General features: G+C 37.2%; 1 protein-coding gene across 1 annotated transcript in view; it reads right to left on the reverse strand.

Annotated features, from left to right (window-relative positions):
* The window catches only part of zfpm2b (zinc finger protein, FOG family member 2b), a 57,457-nt gene that overhangs the window by 7,910 nt on the left and 23,807 nt on the right, over positions 1 to 25,740 (reverse strand). The window contains 2 exon segments of the mRNA XM_058753716.1: positions 15,502 to 15,598; positions 20,005 to 20,129. Of these exon segments, the coding sequence (XP_058609699.1) occupies positions 15,502 to 15,598; positions 20,005 to 20,129 (222 nt within the window).

The raw sequence follows: 25,740 nt of genomic DNA on the forward strand, positions 1-25,740 counted from the left end.
TCTTGCTCATCAAAGCTGGAAAGAAAATAAGAAAGCTTTATAGTGTTTGAGCGTCCAACATGACTAAAAAAATTTAGTTAACGGCTAAAGTGAAACTGCATAGCTATAGCATTTTTGGAGAATGGACTATACAGTGCCGTATGGGCAGACGATTGTGGCCAGGCTTCGTTTAAATTGTGCTTCCTGAGGAATCTGTGTGATGGACACAGCATAACTATCAAGCCTTCACCACAAGGTGGCAATGTCCTCACCTTTGAAAGTTAGGTCTCACAGGATCATTCATAAAGGTAGTTGAATTGCTCCTCTGTTAAACACTGTTTGTTTCTGTCAGTGCTGCAAATATTAACTGGGATGTTTTACTTTTTATTTCAATATACATGCATATACATATACATAATGAGCGTGTGTGTGTGTGTGTGTAAGGAGGAAATATGCTAGCTGTATTTCAGCCAGAAGAAATATCCTGAATAAATTCAGAATAATTCAGCACCCGTTTTATTCAATAAATAAATAATAATAATAATAATATATTTTACTATTAATATCATCATCATCCTTCCTCTTATTATTACACACACACACACACACACACACACACACACACACACACACACACAAAGCAGTAATATTCTGATACCACATTCAAAATGTGATTGTTTTGTATGACAATTTTGAAAAATGCACACTACTGTTTAAAAGTTTGGGGTCAATATTTATGTATGTATGTATGTATGTGCGTATTGATTTATTTATCTATCCTTCTTTTCATTTATTCATTCATTCATACATTAATTTATAATTTTATTTAGAAAGTATGCATTAAATTGATCAAATGTGACAGTAAAGGCATTGTATCATGAATCTGGTTCATGGACTTCCATCCGCTAGCCACCAGATGTCGTCTTCTCTTTACATTGACTCTCACACCACACAGACTTTTACATGTCACTCCGGACTACAGTTCCCATGATCCATTGCACTGATTGCACACACACAGCTGAATGCACTGATTACACATACACAGTTGAATCCATTCAGACAGGCTTTATAAGCCTTGGACTTCTTCCTTCAGATAGCTGAGTATTGTTCTGCGTTTATCACTCACCTAGTGATAGCTGCCTTACGGAGCCTAGTTTTAGTTCTAGTTGAAGTCTAGTCATTTTGTGTTGCCTTGTTTCCTGATTCCTGCCAGTGTATCTCGGATTTACCCTTTGCCTGCTGTTTCAGACTCTGTTTGTACCTCGCCTGGACTATTGCTCGTGTTTCTGGATTACCCCTCTGGATTGTGTTTGCCGATCGATGACCTACGCCAGCCCTAGGAATACTCTGTCTTGCCTTCTATATATCTGTTTGCTAATGCTCGACCCTGCCTGTGTATGACCATGTTTGTGAATAAAGCTTTGCGTATGGATCCTCACGTCTCGTTCCACCTGTTACACATTGAAAATGTTACTGTATTTCAAATAAATGCTGTTCATTTGTACTTGCTATACATCAAATAATCCTAGAAAAAGTATCAGGATTTCTACAAAATACTAAGCAGTTTTCAACATTGATAATGTTTTTTGAGCACCAAAAAAATATTACTGACCCTTTGAATGGTGATCTGCTTCCCTCATATGTTTCATATCAAGCAAGAGTATTAAGGTTTCTAATACTGTAAAAAGTACATGAATATTTAATCAGGTTTTAACATTCTGCATGGCTTTCTTCATGATCCTGGGTTACACGTGTTAAACCTTATTTCAAAATTACAAGTATGATTTTAAAATAAAAAGGACAATAAACTATGCCTTCTCCTCCTCTACTCATGGCAGAAAACGACCTACATAACTTGGCTCTTGGGCCAAGACCATCTTTATTTCACCCAGCCACTGTGTTTAATGAGGAAGTCCTAAGAAAATGCAGACAAAAAGTGTCCTAAAAAGCCCAGCATAAGAGAGTGAGATCTTGCAAGCGCAGCAGCAGTGTGTGAGAGACAGCGGGGAGCTCACTTTCACTGCTCCCTTCCATAAATCACATCTCTGCCTCGCTGCATCCCAGAGTGCATCAGTCATACGACTCCGTTCCCCTGGGGACCGCCCTCATGGAGCTCCTGTGTTCCTGGCCAGCGCCCCGGGTATCACCTCTCCACCATCTGCCCCGCACACCTGCACCCTCATTGATCTCCTGGCCCGCGCGCTACATCAAACACACACCAGAGGGGCATCATGCGGCTTCCTGTGAGGCACGGCCAGTCATCTGGCTGGGGAAGCAGGGTGTGAAGTTATGCCTCTTTTTGTATATTCATGAGGCGGTGCAGTCAGTGTTTATTTCCCTGCAGCACAGCACACCACACCACACCCCCGGCTTTCAGGTTCAAATTGAGGAGCGGCAGTAGCTTGACAGGTCTGCCAAAAAAATTATCCCGCCGTTTTCCAATTTCTAAATATGAGCTTTGAGAAATGAATCGTCTTCCTGACAGCTAGCCTACTGGTCCGGCTAAAGCGAATGCTGGCAGAAAGTGAGATTTTACTGGCTGGCTGAACTAAGCTCCTTATGAGTGACAGGTCAAGACCTGCGTCTGTCTCGCTTTCCTTTTTCCTTTCTTTTATGTCAGTCCGACAGATTCAATATGGCATCTAAATGACCTTGAAGAGGTCAATCTTTGACCTTCAGAGTTATTTACTGATAGAGGAAATTAGATGAATGGGATGTCACCACTTATCACTTAAGGCCCTCACTCACGGTGAATGCCTTTTTTCGCTCTTTGTTTAGGGGTAAAAAGATGTTGGAAATTTAGTTGAATATGTGGTTACACTTTGTTTTAAGGACCAATTATCACGATTAACAATTAAGTATGACTTTTGCCTCAATAAACTCCTAATTTGCTGCTTATTAATAGTTAGTAAGGTACTTGTTAAGTTTGGGTATGGGGTGGATTAAGGGATCTAAAATATGGTCATGCAGAATAAGGCATTAATATGTGCTTTATAAGTGCTAATAAACAGTCAATATGCTAGTAATATGCATGCTAATAAGCAACTAGTTAATAGTGAGAATTGGTCCCTTAACTACCGAATATGTAAATATGTTCTGCATGCTTTCCTCTCAATAACAAAATAAACATAACAAAAAATGGCAGTGGTGAGAAAACAGCAGTTAAGAAAGCATCTGATCATAGAGATATGGATATGTTTGCACAAGCTCTGCAATTTGGCACTCTGGTGAAGTCACATCACGTTTATTTTTATACCACTTTATAGATTGCTTTAAAGCAGCCAGATTTACAGTATTAAACATGAAAAACAATGTCAGTGTCAATTTTAATTACAGCATCCACTTCTACTATAAAGCAGCTTTCCATTGAGCTCAATTTTTCTTGTGTCAGACATCGACAGACTGAACAGGGGGGGAAAAAAATGAACTGGAGAAGATTTCCAAGTCAAAGAAAGGTAAACTTTTGACCACAACTGTATCTCAGAATAAAATGTGCACAAATCATAGTTTCATGATACATGAAATCATCAACATCTTGTCACCGGGGCAGTACCTTCAAAGGGGCATCTTTATCCCTTAATAGTTTATAATAGTACTTTAAGAGTACATATTAAGGTACTAATATGCAGCTTTTAGGGATAGACAAGATAAAGAGTTGTCCCTGCCCCAGTGACAAACACATTTTACAGTGTATGAGGAAAAGTCCTTAAGAAATACAGAAAACTTTTTGAATATATGATCTTGGGGCTACATGCCAGGGCATTTTTACTAGATGATTCTATATTTGGTTTATGTGTATACGATCTAGGGCCAGTTTTACGAACAGCTTGCGCCAATGCAAACCGTCTTTTGGCGTTAAAATTGTACTGTCAGGTTTTACTAAAGACGCGAAGTGAAGAATTAGCGCTGAAAAGGCGTGGACACCATTATGCACCTGACCTTATTGAATATAGGAGTTTCCCTTTCAGACGCAAAAGTTATGGGAGGAGAATATTAAAATGAATCACGCAATGTGTTTGACTAACATTTGCACTAACGTTGCCATTATTTAACGTCCAAAAAAAGCCTGTCTTAAACTATTTTGCCTTTGAAATGGCTGCACCACAGGGAACAGAGAGCGTATGGTAGAAGGGAGGGATTTTTTCTACAAGTATTAATTTATTTTGTATGCCAGAAGAACACATTATCCAAACATATCAAGTCATGTTATTTTTTATTTGCTTCAGGAAATAAAAGACGACTTTGAACCCTCAACTAGGAGTCCCGCAATACCATGCAGGTCTACCAAAACTTCTAGTAACTTTTCAATGTACTGTGGCTTCTTTATTTCTTTATTCTTTATTTGCATTTACTCTAATTTGCGCTGTGCTTGGTATATTGTGTTGGTCGATATGTAAATGAAATGTTGCATCTGTGTTCTTTAATTTGAGCATTGTTAGTAAATCACCCGCAGAAATTTCCACGCCCATCGGCACTGTTTTGGAATTGCGCTCTCACGCTAATTTGCCCTGTTTAGTAGACTAAAACTGGCCCCTAGTCTCTAGATATTGTTCAGATCCCACCATCAGTATATCAGTGGTATTTATGCAAACATTTTAGTTGTTTACCAGGTGAAAACAATAGCACACCTATTCTGAACAAGCCATATGATTCATGCACTTAAGTTTAATACTTGAGTTTGTTAAAATTCCCAAAAGTAAGTACACCGTTAAAAAGTGTACAAGTAAAAATTGTAATTAAAACAAAGATTATTGGAATATGTTTTACAAGAAAATCCTACTTCAGTCTTTTGACTTCAAATTTTCACATTTAATTCCGTGTGTGACTTACCATACCTTTGTAATTATCTGCGACATTTACAATCAATTTCAATTGTTTCAAAGTAGATCCTACACTAAATGCATTTAGTGAATGAGCAACAGCAATAGTGATGCATTCCACTAATAAAAGCAAGAACTTTGTCAAGTTGAAGATTTTAACTCCAGCTGCATGTCTGAGAAACACTCACTCACACACACACACACACACACAGATATGTCTGAATATGGGACAATTTGTTTGTCGCTGCACCTCCACACCCCTATGGAAGCCCCCTGAGATTGGCATAATGAAAAGCAATGTCTCCCACTTAACACCGGGATCCAGGCGCTCTCTCTGATAGAGGCAGGGGCTGTTTATTAAATGATGGAATTTGGCTGTTTCTTCCGCAGAATGTTATCAGCCGGAGAACAATCGTGCCCATGGTCGCACCCTCACTGGCTCGCCCGGCTGCTCATTAGCCACAGCATATTTAATCCAGAAGTTTCTTATCAAACGTGACACCTGCATCTCCGAATGGCACTTTCCCTGTTCATTGGCATGTATTTGGGTGAGTAGACTCCAAGGTGCTTTGTGGAGATTAAGAGAGGAAGAGAGAGAGAAAGTGAGAGAGAGAGTGAATGAGTGCTTATTTTATCATTTAGCGGGTCTGGACCGTATCCAAGCAGTTTTTGTCTTGTTGTTGTAATTAGAAAGCCTTTTAAGCGATAACAGCTGCTGCTGAATATGAATATGGATAGAACCACATCAATTCTGCCTGAGATAGACCCGCTTCCCATCCTCCCTCCCCCTCGCTTACTGTTTTTCATACTGCGGTGATCTTAATAAAGACGGAGGAAAGTGTAGCTAGCCGTTCAACTCGGTTATTTTAGCATTTCTGATTGAAGTCTTTCTTGACAGTCTCTCTGTGTTACATGTGAAGCATTCAAATCACAGACGCGCTGACAGGCAGCAACTCATTTCCATATCCCAATGTGTAATTAAGCTTTGTGACAGCTCCTTAATAGCTGTGCGCCACACCATCAGTGCTATATGTTGCCCGGCTGATGTGTCGTTGAATTGAGATGCACGTACAGCATCTGCGTGCTTGTAAGCACGCAGCTTGCAAAATAGAAAATAGATGATAAAATAGATCAACTTGAATGTAAGTGTGAACATACTATAAAGGTAGATTTTTAAACAAACATGCAAACATAAAGGTGAAAAACATGTAAATGATAACAAAATAAACAACAACAACAAAGGTAAACATAAAAGAGCACAAAGGTGTAAACATTAGCAAAATAAAAATGAAAACCACCAAAATAGGTAAACAAAGGCAAACGCAAAAGCAAATCTAAAGGGAAACGTAAACATAAATGTAAACATTAACAAAATATGTTAACAAATCCATGTAAAAGGGAACATTAGCAAAATACTTATGTAAATATATGCAAATATGCATATGCAAAGATGAACATTTACAAAGTGGTTAAATGAAACTGTATATACAGGTGCTGGTCATATAATTAGAATATCATCAAAAAGTTTATTTATTTCACTAATTCCATTCAAAAAGTGAAACTTGTATATTATATTCATTCGTTACACACAGACTGATATATTTCAAATGTTTATTTCTTTTAATTTTGATGATTAGAGCTTACAGCTCATGAAAGTCAAAAATCAGTATCTCAAAATATTAGAATATTACTTAAGACCAATACAAAGAAAGGATTTTTAGAAATCTTGGCCAACTGAAAAGTATGAAAATGAAAAGTATGAGCATGTACAGCACTCAATACTTAGTTGGGGCTCCTTTTGCCTGAATTACTGCAGCAATGCGGCGTGGCATGGAGTCGATCAGTCTGTGGCACTGCTCAGGTGTTATGAGAGCCCAGGTTGCTCTGATAGTGGCCTTCAGCTCATCTGCATTGTTGGGTCTGGTGTCTCTCATCTTCCTTCTTGACAATACCCCATAGATTCTCTATGGGGTTCAGGTCAGGCGAGTTTGCTGGCCAATCAAGCACAGTAACACTATGGTCATTGAACCAGCTTTTGGTACCTTTGGCAGTGTGGGCAGGTGCCAAGTCCTGCTGGAAAATGAAATCAGCATCTCCATAAAGCTTGTCAACAGAAGGAAGCATGAAGTGCTCTAAAATCTCCTGGTAGATGGCTGCGTTGACTGTGGACATCAGAAAACACAGTGGACCAACACCAGCAGATGACATGGCAGCCCAAATCATCACTGACTGTGGAAACTTCACACTGGACTTCAAGCAACATGGATTCTGTGCCTCTCCACTCTTCCTTCAGACTCTGGGACCTTGATTTCCAAATGAAATGTAAAATTTACTTTCATCTGAAAAGAGGACTTTGGACCACTGAGCAACAGTCCAGTTCTTTTTCTCCACAGCCCAGTTAAGATGCTTCTGACGTTGTCTCTGGTTCAGAAGTGGCTTGGTAGCCCTTTTCCTGAAGACGCCTGAGCGTGGTGACTCTTGATGCACTGACTCCAGCTTCAGTTCTCTCCTTGTGAAGCTCTCACAAGTGTTTGAATCGGCTTTGCTTGACTGTATTCTCAAGCTTGCGGTCATCTCTGTTGCTTGTGCACCTTTTCCTACCCAAATTCTTCCTTCCAGTCAACTTTGCATTTAATATGCTTTGATACAGCACTCTGTAAACAGCCACACCTTTCAGTAATGACCTTCTGTGACTTACCCTCTTGTGGAGGGTGTCAATGTTCGTCTTCTGGATCATTGCCAAGTCAGCAGTCTTCCCATTATTGTGGTTTCAAAGAACAAGAGATACCCAGAATTTATACTGTAGGGATGGTCATTTATTCAAACTCAAATGTAAATATTCTAATATTTTGAGATACTGATTTTTGACTTTCATGAGCTGTAAGCTCTAATCATCAAAATTAAAAGAAATAAACATTTGAAATATATCAGTCTGTGTGTAATGAATGAATATAATATACAAGTTTGACTTTTTGAATGGAATTAGTGAAATAAATCAACTTTTTGATGATATTCTAATTATATGACCAGCACCTGTATATAAATGTAAAGGCAAATATTAAGGTAAACATTAATAAACAAATGTTTATTATTAATAAAAGTAAAAAAGTTAAGTAAAAGCAAAACCACACAAAGGCATATAAAAAGGAAAACATTAAAATAGGTATATAAATGTAAATATTAACAAAATAGGCAAACAAATTGCCTAATGCAATTTGCAAAGAGAAACATCAACAGAATAGCAAACATAAATGTAAACATTAATAAAATTAGTAATCAAAGGCAAACATAAAGGGAAACGTTGACAAAATCAGTAAATGCAAGTGTAAACATGAAACAAAATAGGTAAACAAAGGCAAATCTAAAGGTAAATGTTACTAAAATGAATAAATGTAGAAGTAAACTAATTTAAAGACAAATGTAAAGTAAACATTAATAAGTAAACAAAGGGAAATGTAAAAAAAAAAAAAAACAAGTGTAAACATGAACAAAATAGGTTAACAAGAGCAAGTGTAAAGTAATTGTTAACAAAATTGGTGAAAGTAAATTTAAAGGCTAAAAGGTAAACATTAACAAAATAGTTAATAAATATAAATGTAAATGTAAAGAAAACAGGTAAACAGGCTAAATGTAAACAAACATAAAGGTAAACAAAGTCTGGTGACGTTGCAAGTTAGATTTCAGATTTCAGTTTTTTTTTTTTGGTTCCCAAATCTGCGTAATCGTACTCTTACACTCATCCATCACCTTCTCTTTCTCAGGAATTGTTAGACACACAACAGGACACTGCCGGGCCTCACTAGGGATTATGGTCGATGACTGACATACTATGCAAATCACTTTGTTATTTCTCCCAGTAGATCGTCACTGTGCTTACACTAAGAATATTTCTGCTGCTCAGAGGAGTGTCCTCTAGCTGATGCTTATGACCCTATAGAGCAGCCTATAGAGTCACACCGGTGAGACACTTTGATCTGTGACTGAAAAACAACTGCAGCTTCTATAAAAAACATCTCAGAAGGAAATGTTTTACTTTTATCTCGGGGTATTCAGTATTGTGGCTTGGGACCCTCAGCTTTTTTCCAGGTAATGGGATAGAGCAGGAGAGAGGGTGGGAGGGACGGAAGGAGGGAGAGATTGGGAGAAAGGGAGGAGAGATACCCCTCAAGCGAGCGCCTCAGTGGGAAGAGGATTATGTGCTTCTGCTTTTCTACCTTCTAGCAAAACTCCCGATTGGTTTCAGGAAAACTCAATTAAACTTTGTCTCTGTCGACTTCGTCTTCAGTGAGAATCAAACTGAAATTTCTCTGACATTACACTGTAACCCAGGGTAGATACGAGATTCCTGCTTTAGATCCTCAAAAACAATAACATGACAAAAGAATTTACCAAAAATGTTTACCTACAAAGTTTGTCTTTTTCTTTTAACAATTGAAGGAAAACAACTGAAAAACCATTAAAACAATATTTTTTATTTTTATTATTTTATTATTTATTATTACACAATATTTAATCTCATAAACTATGCATTCTCTGTTAAAAGGCATTCATTCTAGTGGCAAGGTTTCAAAATTGTTACTATTTTAATTAATTAATTTTTTTTTTTTTTTACCGTTTTCTAAGTCAAGGTAAACATTTACTTGTTTCCTGCTTCTGCTGAAAAAAAGCCAATTGAATTAAAATTGTGTAATTATAATTGTGTGGGTGTATTAGTATGGATGCCAGAGTGTGGTTTGTATGTATGTACTGAGAAATGTGTGTGTGTGTGTGTGTGTGTGTGTGTGTGTGTGTGTGTGTGTGTGTGAGTGTGAGTGGTATTTTTAATACACTTCACAAAAAAACGTGGTAAATTAAGGTTGTTGCTAATCATTTACATATGACTGTAATAATCCCAAAAAACTGCATTAGCATTTATTATATAGAAAAATGACTGATTGGGGTGGGGGAGTGCCATTATGTAAACACAAAAAGGGGAAAGCATAAAAAAAATATTGTTATATAATATTTTTATGACTGTTTTTGCCACTGACATTTTTGTCCTCTAAGGACTTCTGTGTAACTTTATTAAATTGATGGGGATTTATTAAATCAAGGGTTCAGAAAGTAGTTCATACTGTTTAAGCCAGCAAGCTGTTCGTTTTTCTATGCAACGCAAAAGATAAAAATGAAGAATTTAAAGAATAATGCAAGTCTTTTCCACATAATAAACAATTCATGGTGACCACATCTGTCAAACTCCATAAAGGGACAAAAGAAAATAATTCAAAAACACTGACTGAAATACAAGTCCTTTCCACTTTCCCTTCGATTTTCTGTAAATAATTACTTAAACGTCAGTCTGTTCCTCATCTAAAGCTATTGCACATAACTAGAAGTCCTGGAATATATTGTATGGAGTATCTTTTAAAAGAAGAGTCTAAAAACAGAAATGCGAAGCTAATTAATTTTGCACTAACAGCTAATTCAATAAACATGACAAGATTAAAATTTGATCTGTAAGGTCGACTGAATCATCATTTTAGGCAGAAACATTTTCTAGGTGGCGGAACTTCAAATTCTCAAGACAAACATACATTTAAGCAGCATTACAAATGTTCCGCATGGCTTTCTGGCTACTATCCACTAGTACTATCACAGGAAACTACAAGTGATAAGCCAACGACCATCGTTTCCTCTTGCCGCGGTGTGCCAGGACTTTTTTTCTTTCTTCTGACCCCAGATTCACCTTAACAGAGCTGCTCCTTCCCATCACAGACAGCCATAAGCCTGTCAGATATCAGTCCATCAAGAAATGAGACAGAGGGAGAGAGAGAGAGAGACAGCCAGCATGAAATATGAAGGGAGGAGAGTGAAAATCGGAGGAGGAGGTGGGGGGATGATAAATCAAAAGATGAGGTCTACATCGTCTAATGACCAGAATAAACCTCTTTCCTGTTCAGTGGCAGAGCTCAGAGTCTCTGCAGTCCTTAAGCCGTGTCCCTCCTGATCCAGACATCCACTGCCATCAAACCAGGATTTATGACGCATCACAACCCCATGACAACATCCAGCAGCTTCATAATCTCATATTTTTTCTGCCCGTGCCTGACATTTCCAGCCTCGACATTCACTCAAGATAAGCCAAAAGCCCTCTGACAGGATAGAGAGCACATATAAAACACACGCTTAAGAATTTTACTGCCCTCTTGGCGAGAACTCATCAGTTCATGAGCCGTGTACCAAATGCAATCGACGCAACATTTCATATCAGACGACTCAACAACCCATACGCTGTTACAGAAAACACTGGACCAGAACCACTATAGACCCTCATGGGGACACGTTCCCCCAAATAAGCGGTCAAGCAGTATGGGTTTGCTAACGGTCCACCTGGAAACAAAGCCATTGTGACACCAAACCTTCTCATGGATGAAGACAGCCGTTCTGTTTACAACTTTGACGATGATTATTTATCATTATATCATTATCACCAATATTGCAGCAAACTTGCACAACGTTCTTGAATGAATTGCACACTGGTCTGTAACTGTAGGGATATCAACTTAAAGGGACAGTTCACCCAAAAATGAAAACTCTGTCGTTAATTGCACACCCTCATGTCGTTTCAAACCCATAAGACCTTCATTCATCTTCATTTTTGATGAAATCCAAGAGCTTTCTGGCCCTGGATAGACAGCAATGCAACTGACACATTCAAGGCCCAGAAAGGTAGTAAGGACATCGTTAAAATAGTCCATGTGACATCAGTGGTTCATCCGTAATGTTATGAAGCTACAAGAATACTTTTTGTGCGCAAAGAAAATAAAACCATCGACTTTATTCAACAATTTCTTCTCTTCCGGGTCAGTCCGCCGCTATTCACTCTGCATTCCTCTGCTTGCAAACAAGGCGCAGCACATCTGGGTTCTACGCATGCATGCTACTCTTGTGAACGTGCATCGAAGACTGACCCGGAAGAGAAGACATAGTTGAATAAAGTCGATGGTTTTATTTTCTTTGCGCACAAAAAGTATTCTCATAGCTTCATAAAATTACGGTTGAACCACTGACGTCACATGGACTATTTTAATGATATCCTTACTACCTTTCTGGGCCTTGAATGTGTCAGTTGTGTTGCTGTCTGTAGGGTCAGAGAGCTCTCGGATTTCATCAAAAATATCTTAATTTGTGTTCTGAAGATGAACAAAAGGTTTTACGGGTTTGGAACGACATGAGGGTGAGTAATTAATGACAGAATATTTGGGTGAACTACCCCTTTTTCATGGCTTAAACATACATGACACTGAACAAAACAAACTGTGACTGGTTGCTTTATTTGTCCGTCAGGTGGCCTCTTGGGCAATCCTTGGCCAGTGAAATCTGCAACAGAGTCCAGACCTTCTGCCATCGGTCCAAATGTCTGGCTATGCGAGACTACGGCTGAGTTGACAATATCAGTTAATGGCTTTTAATCAGTCTTCACTTTGATGAACTGATATTAACTATTACATTTTGTCAGTTAACAGAACTTATAAACATTATTTGTATACCATCTAGTGCTGTCAAATGATTAATCGTGATTAGTCGCATCCAAAATAAAAGTTTTTGTTAACATAATATTTGTTTGTGTACTGTGTATATCTATTATGTATATATAAATATACACACACACACACACACACACAATATATATTTAGAAAATATTTACATGTACATAAATATAAATATATGTAATATATAAACATAACATATTTTTCTTAAATATGTATATGCATGTGTTGATAATAATATACACAATACACACACATATGTAACCCTGGACCACAAAACCAGTCTTAAGTGTCAATTTTTCGAAATTGAGATTTATACATCATCTGAAATCTGAATAAATTCCATTGATGTATGGTTTGGGTGCAAAAAAATCTAAATATTGAGAAAATCGCCTTTAAAGTTGTCCAAATGAAGTTCTTAGCAATGCATATTACTTATCAAAAATTAAGTTTTGATGTATTTACAGTAAGAAATTTACAAAATATCTTCATGGAACATGATCTTTACTTAATATCCTAATGATTTTTGGCATACAATAAAAATTTTGACCCATACAATGTATTTTTGGCTATTGCAACAAATATACCCCAGCGACTTAAGACTGGTTTTGTGGTCCAGGGTCACATATATAATGTAAACAAAAACTGTTATTTTATGTTATTAATCATTTGACAGCACTAATACCATCCAATAATCACAATAAGCTTTGTGCTTTGTTTCTTTTGAAATCAAGTCTATCAATTTTATCACCAAATTCCAACAATAAATACTGTGTTGATGCTCTTTAATGTGGCATGACAGATTGCTGTAGCTACCTCACGTGAAAATATCATATCCTCCACTTTAATACTAGTTACAGCATGAAATAAATATGAATGATCATCAGAAGGTACGTTGAAAAAAAAAAAAACTGAATAACTAAAATGTATCATGATTTAATTACTCAATCAGTTTGTCAATCACAGAAAACAGGTCAATAAAACAGCTTGCAAATAATGTCACATAACGTTACATTTACCTCAGGAATTACCTCAGCATTTTGCTAAATATATTCACTGTGCTATATTATATACTGATGATATTTTCACCTGTTAGTGATATCTTATTTAATGCATGTTTCAATAAACCTGTCATGAAATCAAGTTTTTATGACAGCCAAATGTTAAAAGTTTATATTTCAACAACAAAATGAAAGTAAAACAAATTCTGGTCTCTGTTGTTAATTTAACCTTGAATATCATAGTAATGTATGACAGAGTACTCTGTATAGTTTACAGCATTAATTGAGAGATTTTTCCTCCCTAAAGAATCTATATACGAATCAATCTCAAATCAGAATCTAATCAAAACCTCATGAATAGGAATTGAATTGACTTGTGAATTCTGTGTCAAAACCCAACCAACACATAACAACTTTTCCAGGCCCCATGAATTTAAGTGGCCCTCAGAGCCAAAAAAACAGACCAGTAGGATACTCGGGTTTGGACCAAGCAAGCAAATAAAGTGTGAAAACCAACATTATACTATGATAATTCACCCCTCGATCCAGAATATGTGAGTACATCCTATAATCTGCATACAGTATAAAATCCTCACTCAAAACCTCTGATGTGACCAGCGCTGGGAAACTCTGCGAGCCGGTTGAGTACAGTAAGCCGGAGAGTTGTGAGATATCCGGCAGCCCGGCCTAATCGATCCCGACCCCCTTTCAGTTCCTTAATAACTTCTCCGTTGAAAGCCCTTCAGTTCATCAGCGTTGTCTTTTAATTAAACGCAATCGCTGTGCCGCGCGCTCCTCCAGGGGGGCGGTGCTGTTTGAATACACTGATAATGGAATTTGACATTGCTGGAGATGTTCAACCATTATTCTATTTCTCTGTGTTCTCAGATAAGTGCGATAAAGGCCTTTAAGTCTTTCATTTCCTCAAGTCTTTTTTTCAGAATGGAGAAGGGATTGTTCTCTGTTGAACTTACACATGTACTGTAAGTAGATTAATCAATTAAGCCCCTGCAGATAATAAAAAACTGGAGCACTTTAGCGGAAATATCACTTTTAGTCAAGGAGAGCGAGCGCCAGCAACAAAGAGTTATCTTTATGCTCTTTAAACATTGAGCATTTGTTCGTGGAATGGTAAGTTATTACCGCTCACTTTTTCTTCTTTGGTTAAAAACGGGGCCATGGCTTTATCTCGGAAAAGGGCACATGGTTTTTTTGGATTCCCTGTACATATGAAGTCAAGACATGGGGGTTTAAGATCCCATGAAATCGAGTTAAGAGTTGAGCTGTGGCTTTCAGTCCATGTGTGATATAGCTTTGAGGTCATCTGAATATGGTACTGGAGGAGCTTTTAAACTTTTTGATGCTACAGACCCTCAGATATGATGATGAGGAACACCCTTCCATATATATATATATATATATATAATATTTTATTTTTTTCAGGATACTTGAGGAAGATAAAAAGTTCAAAAGAACAATATTTTTTTGAAATAGTAAATTTTTTTACATTGTTGTCTCTCTCTCTCTCACACACACACACACACACACACACACACACACACACACACACACACACACAAAACGGTCGCTTTTGATCAATTGATTATGTCCTTTCTGAATAAAAGTACACTTCTTTTTAATCTTACTGTGTACTTTCATGTATAATTACTTGTAGTAAAATTGAAAAATAATTTAGTTGAGCAGTATTTTTTCATATTTTTTCATCATAGAATAAAAAAAATTTATAAAATAAATATTTAATCATGATTTTAAAAATGAACCTTGAAAATGTAACAAAAAAACATTTATTTATTGATTTATATATACATATATATATATATTATTTTTTATTTTTTTTCTCTTATTTTCAAAAGGAAAGAAACAAATTTCCATCCCGATCTAATACCACTACCATTCCACTCCCTTGTTTCCTATTATGTGAATCAGTAAACACAATTTCAGTCAATAAAAAGGGCCTTGATCCAATAAACACTGCCACAAAATCATGCATTTAAACAGTTTGTATTCCTCAAAATCATCTCTACTGATGGATATCCTTCTGATTTGCTTCAGTTGTGTTTGTCCAGGCGTTTCACAGGGTCTTTAACACCCCGTTCAGCGACACAGAAGCCTGACAGAAGACATTTGTCAGCCCAAAGAATAAACTCTCACCTTTGCTGTACACGGCGCAGTTGCTCTTTCCGTCCTCTGCACTGACCCACATCATGTCCATCAGCCAGCGAGGACCTCCATACAGCCCCAGCGAAACCTGTGACACAAAACACACACCTCAGTCTCCTCCCCACCAGAACAGACCATCTGATCCACATGTACAGCGACCGACCACAGCCTCGAACCCAAAACTTGCCATTTTTTGTCTGCAAAATGCATCAGAGGGTCAAGCTATCCAATGTCTAAGTGAGCTTGTTTAAACAACTTCAACCATGAATTCGTCATTCCCAAAGGCTGTATCTCCACGTATGTGTGTGAGGAGAGGGGCGAGCAGGCCACACCCCGTCCCGTTCGCCCTCTGAATGGCTGCATTGTTAGAGAGCCTCTGAATGTTTCACCTGATCAGATCTCATCCTTTGGGAGCTCTGGGATCCAGAATGGAGCGGCATGGACTTGGAGACAGAAGAAGCGGATGCTGAGCGCTGATCTTTAGACACATTGTGCCCTCTATCACAGCATCACAGCTTCCTCACACCCACACACGGGGAATTTAAAGAGCTGGCATGGGTTTCAAAAGGATGGGTGGAGGATTTGATTTCATAACTGAAAACAGAGTGACTGAATTAAATGGATATTTCTGTTTAAAAAAAAAAAGCATGCTCACATAATTGTGTGATATCCGTAATGTTGCAAAATATACCCTTGTGAAAAAGAAGTGCACTTAATTGTATTGAATATGCACTTGTGATGTACTTCGAATCTTAAAAGTATATAGATTTTTTTTTAAACTATGCTTGTAGATAATATAATATTAATAAACTAAAGGCAACTTGAGTGTACTTCAAGAGAGTTCACTTTCATGATTGTTTCTTAACACGCTTAAGTACACTCTGTAATAATGACAACCGGGGTTGTGTTTTAATGTAAACGGAGCAAAACGGAGACTTTAGAAAACGATGGCGTTAAAGTGTATCCTTGACGACCGTGTAAACAATAACATCATGCACATTATTGCACCCATAGATGCGTATTGTACCCATAGATACCCATAGATCCAGTGTAGATGAGGATCGTTTTTATTTTAAAACGCCGTTTTAAAACGAAAACGCACTAGTGTAAACGGGGCCTTAGTGGGTATTTCAGCTAATTGCAATTAACAGAAATTTTAACTAAAATACTTTAAACTATAATATAATACATTTAATTTAAATACTTGCATTAAACATTACATTAAGTTCACACTTTATTCTTTTAAAGTATATTATTTCTGTAGTAAGTGTTCTTGTTGAAAGTGTGCTAAGTATGCTTTATCGCTCTCTATTTCTAATAGGCCATAAGACAAAGTCCTGTCAGGCTGGTCAGGGATTGACCAGTCGGCAGGAAGGTGATACGATTCAGCAAAAATGCAGATTTGGCCCGAGAGAGCGGGAGCGCGAGCTCCTGCAGAGATAAGCGCACTGATAACCGTCTCAGAGTCTGGAAAGCATTGGGTTCCCTTTCCTCCCCCACAGGGATATGAAGGGAGGATGCTGTTCTAGAGCAGGACGTGTCCCGATCCCTACAGGTAGCAGAGATCGTATCCACTTCACCTCGAAGGGCTGTGATGAATTCATCTGAAATTAGTACAAACTGATGACATGGGGGTCTGCTTGTGGTCCATGCATATCAATGCAGACCTAAACTAAATCAAAATAAACCCTCATTGAATTTTCACATAAAGTGCTAGTAAATTTCACAAATAATTATGAAGAACCAGCAAATAACACACTGAAAAAAATATATAAAAAATCATTTTCTACAGTGTTCTTGAGGCTTGAATACACTATAACACTAAGCATTATACACTTGCCGACTGGGGATCGCACTACCAGACTTTTCATGTTGTTTTGAACACAACAAACTCACAGAGAAATGTGCCTTGTTGCTGAAAGACACAAAACAAATGAAAACAATATGGGTTATGAAATCGCCTTAAAATATCAAACATGTTGATGATGGTCTCTGACGAATGTATGGAATCACAGTCTGAAGCCAAAAAATATGTGACCATCATACACTATGTGATTTACTGTAAAGTCTATCGACTCCAACTGGCCCGTTTTACAGTCGACTCCTTCAGACTGTAAATTAGAGTCAAATCTGTGCAAAGGTCATGTAGTGTATTCCAGCCTTTAGACAAGTTTGATCAGAAATATTCATATTGAAATCTTGTTTGATTGCAGATTTTGGTGTCTGCAATTGCATTATTTATTTATTTTTCCAGGAAAAGTAATGGCGAAAGTGAAATTCAACTTGACTATGTACTTTATAAATGTTCTTGATCTTATTGTGACTAATTGATCAGTGTGATCAGTAATCAATCAAGTATATAATGCATTATAAAGCCTTTTTAATGCATGCATAAGCCATTTTAATGCATTAATTATGCTTTGTAATGCACATTATAACATATTATATGTTCTCATGAATAATTGTAACCACATTTACAATATTTATACTACACCTATAAAATGCATAATGCATTAAAACACACAACAAACAAACCTTCAAATATTATAATGCATGTTAACTTTGGTTACAATTATTTATGAAAAGATATAATGCATTATAACATACATTATGAATACCTTTATAATGCATTATACATAAAGGCTTTAAGTAAAGTGTTACCAAAAAACTTTAGTTTTTAATCATTCTTAATGATTTACTTTCTTTAAAATATCTCTCAAACAACTTTTTTTTTTTTTTTCTACTGATGCAACTAAGTCCACTTGTTTAGAGAAAAATACTATAGTTATTATTATAACATGGCTCTCTGGAATACTTGATTCTGGTTGGGCAGTCGTGGCGGTCAGCTGTCAAATATATATTTATATAGTGACACTTAACGGTATAATTGATTGTTGTCCCAGGAAACCGATTTCACGTTTTCCGACCATTGACATTTGTATGTTTTTCTCGGGTATTTTTGCAATAAATGGGTTGCTATACTGGTTTCTCACCTGGGTTCCTCTTTCAATGCAAGTTGAGTCTCTCAAATCTCTCAGATCTGATTAATTCTTATGAATTCTAATGTTGCCAGTATGTTCATTTTGAGGTGAACTGTCCCTTTAAGTTTGAGCGATAGTAACAGTAGCGATGACTGCCTTGTCTTACAAACACCAGTAAAAACCCACGAGAACCAAACAAACATTGTGCATACTTTGTTTACCTTCCACGTGCGACCCGCGTACTCACTTACAGCACGTATGGTGTCTGTTTTTAAAGCCTCACCTTCAGAATGGAGCGTCAGAAAAAGAGAGAGGTTTGCGCGGATCTGACTGTGTGGGAATACTTCATGAAAAAGACAGAGTCTACACAGCACTCCACTCTCCTTGAGTCATTTCTTTCTCTTTCTGCCTGTCTCTCTCTCTCCGCTGAATCCTCTTTCCCCTTATCAGGCCAGCACAGGCCTCCATCGGCCTCTCCCCGCTCTGACAGGAGCAACAACAATGGGCCTGCGATACCAGTCCGCTTCACAGGGTAAACCTGCCACGGGCACAGATTACCCGTGACACACACACTCGCGCTCTCTCTCGTACACTCCAAAACACAACACCACCTTCTCCAAGGCCTCCAAACACAAAAATGGACACAAAAAGCGCTCAAATGATTTCACTTCTGTCCCTCTCAATCTGTCCATCTCTCTATGCCTTCCTAAAATGACCCACAATTCATTAAGACTGTATACAAAATAAAACATTATGTTGACCTGGCTAAACCACAATAGTACATATTATGTTAAGTCATGTCATAATGATTGTATTTAGAAATGAACGAATGACACACCAATGTCAAATGTCAAAAAAAAAAAAAAAAAAATCCAGAATTGATAATTCAATTCTGGATTTTTTTTTTTTTTCAAACTGAGGGCGTGTCATTTAAACAATCAGTGACAAACATATCTTATTTTCTGCAAGCATCAAAATAGCATTAAAAAAGCTTGGTAAGTGAAAAAGAAATGGAAAATGAAATTTGTGAATGAAAAAACTCAGAATTATGTCCACGTTAAATGTCCACATTTAGCCCGAATTTATATGAAAATATATAACCACAAGAGAAATACAACTTTGCATATAAATGCCATCAGTACACAAGATTACAAGTAAAATAAAAATTAGCCAGAGGAAGAAAAAATAAAATATATATTATAAATAAAATAACTAAAATAATGAAGATGGTACAGTTTATTTGTCCACTTCAAATTTGCAGATAACATTATAAGTCCTGAGAGCTTTTTTTGTTTTACATTTATATACCATATTACAATATTGTTTAAATTCGTTGATAAAATAAAAAAAATTTGGTTTACCACCCGACCACTTCATTTTGTGTATATGAAATTTCCCCATTACAACCAGTAATTGAATAATATACGTTTTATCCTTTTCTATCCCATCATCATCAACATATATCATTATATCAGACCCACTCAGTTTAACAGCTGTATTAAAGTGAGCCTACCTTGTCACTTCCTCCTGTGGCCACCTCAATCTTCCCAGGGAAAGGTCCCCACGTGGTGCCCAGCAGAAGTGCCTGACAAGAACAAATCCTTCTCTCTCCTCCTTCACCAAACATTTTCAGCTCCCCTTAGAAGACAAAAACTTAAAGTTATGACCCAAACAGCAGCTCAGCATGTTTCTAACTTGTTTTTGATGTTATGTAAAAAAAAAAAAAAAAAGTTGAAGTCGGTAAGATTTGTAATGTTTTTGAGAAGAGTCTTAGGTTCTCCAAGGCTGCATTTGTTTGATAAAAATAAAGTAAAAACAGTAATATTTTGAAATATTATTAAAGTGTTTTCTATATGAATATATTGTAAAATGTAATTTATTCCTGTGATCAAAGCTGAATTTTCAGCATCATTACTCCAGTCTTCAGAGTCACATAATCCTTCAGAAATCATTCTAATATGATTTGCTGCTCAAGAAACATTTCTGATTATTATCAATGTTAAAAATGATTGTGCTACCTAATAATTGTTTTTAAGAAACAGGATTCAGGATTTGAATTTTCAGAATTTGATTGAATAGAAAGTTCAAAAGAACAGCATTTATTTGAAATAGAAATTATTTAATCAACCCATATATACATATATATGTTCTTTCATATTGTGTATTACATTGTATATATTGTATGTGCATTTCAATTACAGGGAAAATCCACCTGGGGTTACCTGGGGTTTAGTGCCTTCCTCAAGGGCACAATGCTGAAAGTTCATGGGGTTTAAACCTACATCTACACAGTTACCACAGTTACTCCATGAGCAGACTAAGCCCTAGTGTGAGCATCTCCCTCAATTAGAAATCATACACCCATCCGTCGGACCCTCTCCCGGGTGACCCTGCCTGTCTCTTTGATTAGGCTTTCGCTCACTGCTTTGACAGGGCTTCAGATAAGGTGGATTAAGCCTCTTTCTGCTGGAAGTTTTGATGTGAACAGTGCAGAAGCGTGTTAAATTATCCAGTTTCAGGAGGAGATGCGAAATGCCGGCAGATGGATTGATAAATAAAGAGAATCTTGAGGCAGTGCTTTCAGGAGATCAGGGTTAAGCCTTTACACCCATCCCCTCTCTGGATTAATAGATGTCTTCAGCCACAGAAGGGCACCAATGTGGGGCATGATTCAAAAACGTTTTATATATAAATATATTTTTAGATATTCATGAATTTTAAAGATGGTGCAATATGTTTGTACTTTAGAATAATTTAAGGAAATTATTCAGTCAAAACAGGTAAATATGTCTTTGTAGCTGCCTGTAAATGAATTTATGCATAAGCGAGAGAAAAAAAAAAAACATTTAAAATGAATTAAAATTAGTTTTAAAAATTTGAGAGCTGCAGTGAAAAGGAAGATTTTCAGCAAATGACGACTGCTTTATGGTAATTTTATCCATTCACTTTTACTGTATGGAAAAGAGCAGCATGAACATTCTTTAAAATATCTTCTTTTGTGTTCCACAAAAGAAAGAAAGTCATGTAGGTTTATAACGTAAATTAAAAGGTTCATTTTAAATCGGGAACCGTAAAGACAACATGAAACCACATTACATCGAAGTTTTAAAAGATCGTTCATTCAAAAATCATGTCATCATTTACTCACCCTCGTGTCGTTCCAAACCAGGCTCAGAAATAAACACGGGCTTGTGGAAAAAATGCCACCAAAATGAACAAAAATGCCCCACAAATTGAAGATAAAGGGTAAAAAAAAAAACCCACCCACACACACACATTATTTTATTTATTTATTTATTTGGTTACACTTTATTTTGATAGTCCACTTTAGACATTCTACTAACTATAAGTAACTTTGTAACTACATGTCAACTATTTTTCATTAATTTGCAACTACATGTCTACTAACTCTCAGTAGGGTAGGTTTAGGGTTGGTAGAATAAATTGACATATACTTGCAAAGTTTCTCACAGTAAGTGTGTTGTATGTTGTGGACCCATCAAAATAAAGTGTTAGAAGATATTAAGCAGACAGTCTACTAATACTCTAATGACTGCTAGTTGGAAAGTTACTTACTTTTAGTAGAATGTCTAAAGTGGACTATCGAAATAAAGTGTTACTTTTTTGTTGTGCATTACCAGGGGCAAATATTGCCCCTTAATTGAAAAGTTACTTTCTGACTCTGTTCCAAACCCATGTGACATTTATTACTTTGTGTAACATGAAAGAAGATATTTTGATGAATGTTGGTAACCAAACAATTCGGCTCCCATTGAATTCCACTCTATGGATAAAACACAGTTGATCTCAATGGGAACCAAAACTGTTTAGCTACCAACATCCATCAAAATATCATGTTTTATGTTCCACAGAAGTCATACAATTTTTGGGACAACAAGAGGGTGAGCAAATTATGACAGAATTTTCTTTTCTTTTCTTTTAGTAAAATGAACAATTAGGATGGGACTCGTTTTTAACCATCAGGAATGAAAAGTGGCCATTATACCAAAAGGCCTGATTAATGGTGGGGTGAAGTATCATAATTTTAATGTAAACCAAAAAGGAAAGTTGTTTTATAGGCGGAGCAAATTATTGCATTCTGAAAAAAGATTGCAAAGCGTTTTTTTCTTTATCTCTGGATTAAAGTGCACAGATCATTCACAATGACAACAGCAATGTGTATTAAGAAAATAGGGTCCGTTTTGATTTAAAACTAAGAACAGACTTGTAATTTACAATCCAATCAATGTTTGAGAAAACCCAAGTTAAAAGCTACTACAATATCACGCTGCGGAAAGGATTTTTCTTTCCAAATATTTTTTTGTACCGTTCCACTTCAATGCATCAAATGAACATTAGGACACTCGCAATGAACTACACTTCATCTCCAAAACGTAGTCACACTCCAAAGCACTTCAGGACGCAGGAGCACTAAAATAAACAAAAGTCATTATCAGAAAAATGACTGAAGGAACAGCTCCACTGTTCTTCTACGTCAAAGCCAAAGTGAAGTAATCAAAAGCACCGTCTGCCACAGAGAAACCAGCAAACCGGCCTTTTCTGCACCTCTCTCCTTCCACACTGTCCCTCTCTTCCATCTCTCTCTCTCTCTCTCAGTGGTCTAATCTGTGAGGGACTTAAAGGGACCTTATCTCCAGGCTCTCCTGCTTCATTTCATGCTTGATTTACTTTAATTTGTCTGATAGGGCAGCAGGATTTGGAGACGGCCCATCTTTGGCTTGGGTGACGAGTGAAAAAAAAGCCACTCTGATATTTCTCTGGCACATTGTCGCGGGTTTTTGACTTCTCTCCTCTCTCTCTGCCGCGAGTTCCTGGAGAGAGAGACGGGAAAAGGGCGAGAGAGAATGCGCGGGAGAATGAGAAAGATCTCAGTGCGGTGCATCAGGCTGTTTGAGTGTGCTTGGAGTCGAGCAGCCAGAGAAGAAAGGGATTGTGGGAGTGTGGTGTGATTGTGTGATGTAGTCCTTCGCCGGCTGAGATGTCGGAGGCAAAGTGCACTGCGTGGATGAGTGGGGTTCAAACGCGCCGACTGCCCTGGACACACAACGCACACGTGATGTACTCGATTTATTCAAGAGTTTGGCTCTTCTCTGTCTACGATGTAATGGGTCTCATTTATGAAACGCGAGCAGAACAAACCTTTGTGTCAGTTTTTGGTCTAGATGAACTGAATGCGACAATATCTTTAAAACATTTTTACAAGTGATTTACACATTGACATTTGTACGTTTTGCATTTCATGAATGTGGCCAATAAGACTAGAACATAAAGATATAAAAGAACAAGATACACAAACACACACACTTGTGTGTGTGTGTGTGTGTGAGTGATAAAATGTGTTCATTTAATCTCCATAATTTTGTTTATGGATTATTTGCAATCAATAAATTGTACTGTGCTGTGTAATCCATGTTATTTGACCAACAGATAAAAGTAAATGCATAAATGTAACTGTAAATATAACAATAAACCGATGATATGATGATATTATGGTAAAGATTTCTGCTAATTTTTGTAGGGAACAATATGTAATACAATTTTGGGGGTATTGATTAAAATATTGTATAAAATGTGTTAACTTAATGTCTATAATATAGTATATGGATTATTTGTTAGCGATAAATTGCACTGTGTACTGAATGTGTAATCCATATTATTTGACCAACAGATATAAGTCTGATTTCAGCCAAACATCCATCATTCATCATATTAAACCCCATTAAAAACGTTGCCACAATGAACTGTGACAATATACATAATAATAGTTTAACAAATGATTCATGCAGAAATTTGTTCTGATTGCATCTCATGAATGTGGCCAATAAGACTAGAACATAATCAAAAATTAATTAAATAAATAAATAAAAAATCCAAATATAGCCTACAACACATATTTTGGGGGAAATTATGAAAATATTGTATAAATCTCATATGGATCGCACTACTGAATGTGTAATACATACTATTTGACCAATAGATAAACATAAACACATAAATGTCGCTAACAATATGCGTGTTATGGAACTCATGGCAAAAGTTCTGCAAACTTTTGCAATTAACGACATGTGCATTTGAGATCTCGCTAATATGTGCATTAATATCAGACAGATTCCAGCCAAACATCCATTCATTCATCATATTAAACCCTATTCAAAGGTCTGACTCTCTTCCCTGTCGAGGCCCTTAAAAGAGAAGCACAGAGTTTTAACTTCCTCTCGCGTGCGTTTCGGGTTAAAGCGATTTACTCTCCGCGCTCTTTTTTTTTTTTTCTTTTTCAGAAGGAATAAAACTGAGGAATAAATTCATCTCCCGGCAGTGAAGGGCAGAGGGCTTCACACTGACAGTCTTCGTGTTTGAAACTCGCGAAATCCACCTCCTCCCCTCCCAAAAACCAGCTCCAAACCAGAGAGCATTGAAATTCCCCTCGCAGCGCTGCGCGGGATTTGCTAAACGGCGGGGTGTGTGCGCGCCGCTGATAAACGGAGTGATGATCCAGCAACACGTCTTTATCCTCGCGCTCCGCTTTAATTAACGCCGGCTTGTTTGTTGAAAAGATGATTAATATGCCAGTGAAAATGGCCTAATTGAATACCGCAACAACCCACACAATCAGGGAGGAACACGCTGTTTTGTTTTGTGTAGATTAGCCCTTTTATCAATGTCATTATTTATATTATTATTATTATTATTACGTGGTATTTTAATTCGGCTGACAGAACCCCCCACCCCCCTCCTGCAGGCGTAAGGAGGGACAGGCGTATCGCACCGGCAGTGAATGAGCCACATTGTGTCCGTCTGAGGAGGGTCAAGAGGAGCACGCAAACTTTTGTCACACAGACAGATCTCGCGGCTCGGGACGGTTTTTGAACTGAATGCTGTCTAACAGGGAAGAAGTTTACAGAAAGGTCACGTGTAACTTTTAAGTGAGCTATTTCCGTTTGTACGTTTTACCTCAGAAAACAATTTTGACTCAAGTTAAAAAAAAAAACGAGCAAATTTTGTTTTGTATAAGGCAGGGGCGGTTCTAGACCCTTTTTAGGTGGGCTTCAGCCCCACTATTTATCGTCTCAGCCCCCCTAAAACTATAATCAGCTATCTGAACGATCAGGCCAGTGCTGCTTCCTTAAGAAAGTTTATCATTCGTTTATCGATCTCAGTGTGGTACTCACGCGCTGTGATAGATGGTTAATGTGCGCGCGCACATTTGAATGAAGCGCAAACACTGAGA

The sequence above is a fragment of the Onychostoma macrolepis genome, chromosome 19, assembly GCF_012432095.1.
Source record: "Onychostoma macrolepis isolate SWU-2019 chromosome 19, ASM1243209v1, whole genome shotgun sequence".
In the NCBI taxonomy this organism is placed as follows: Eukaryota; Metazoa; Chordata; class Actinopteri; order Cypriniformes; family Cyprinidae; genus Onychostoma; species Onychostoma macrolepis.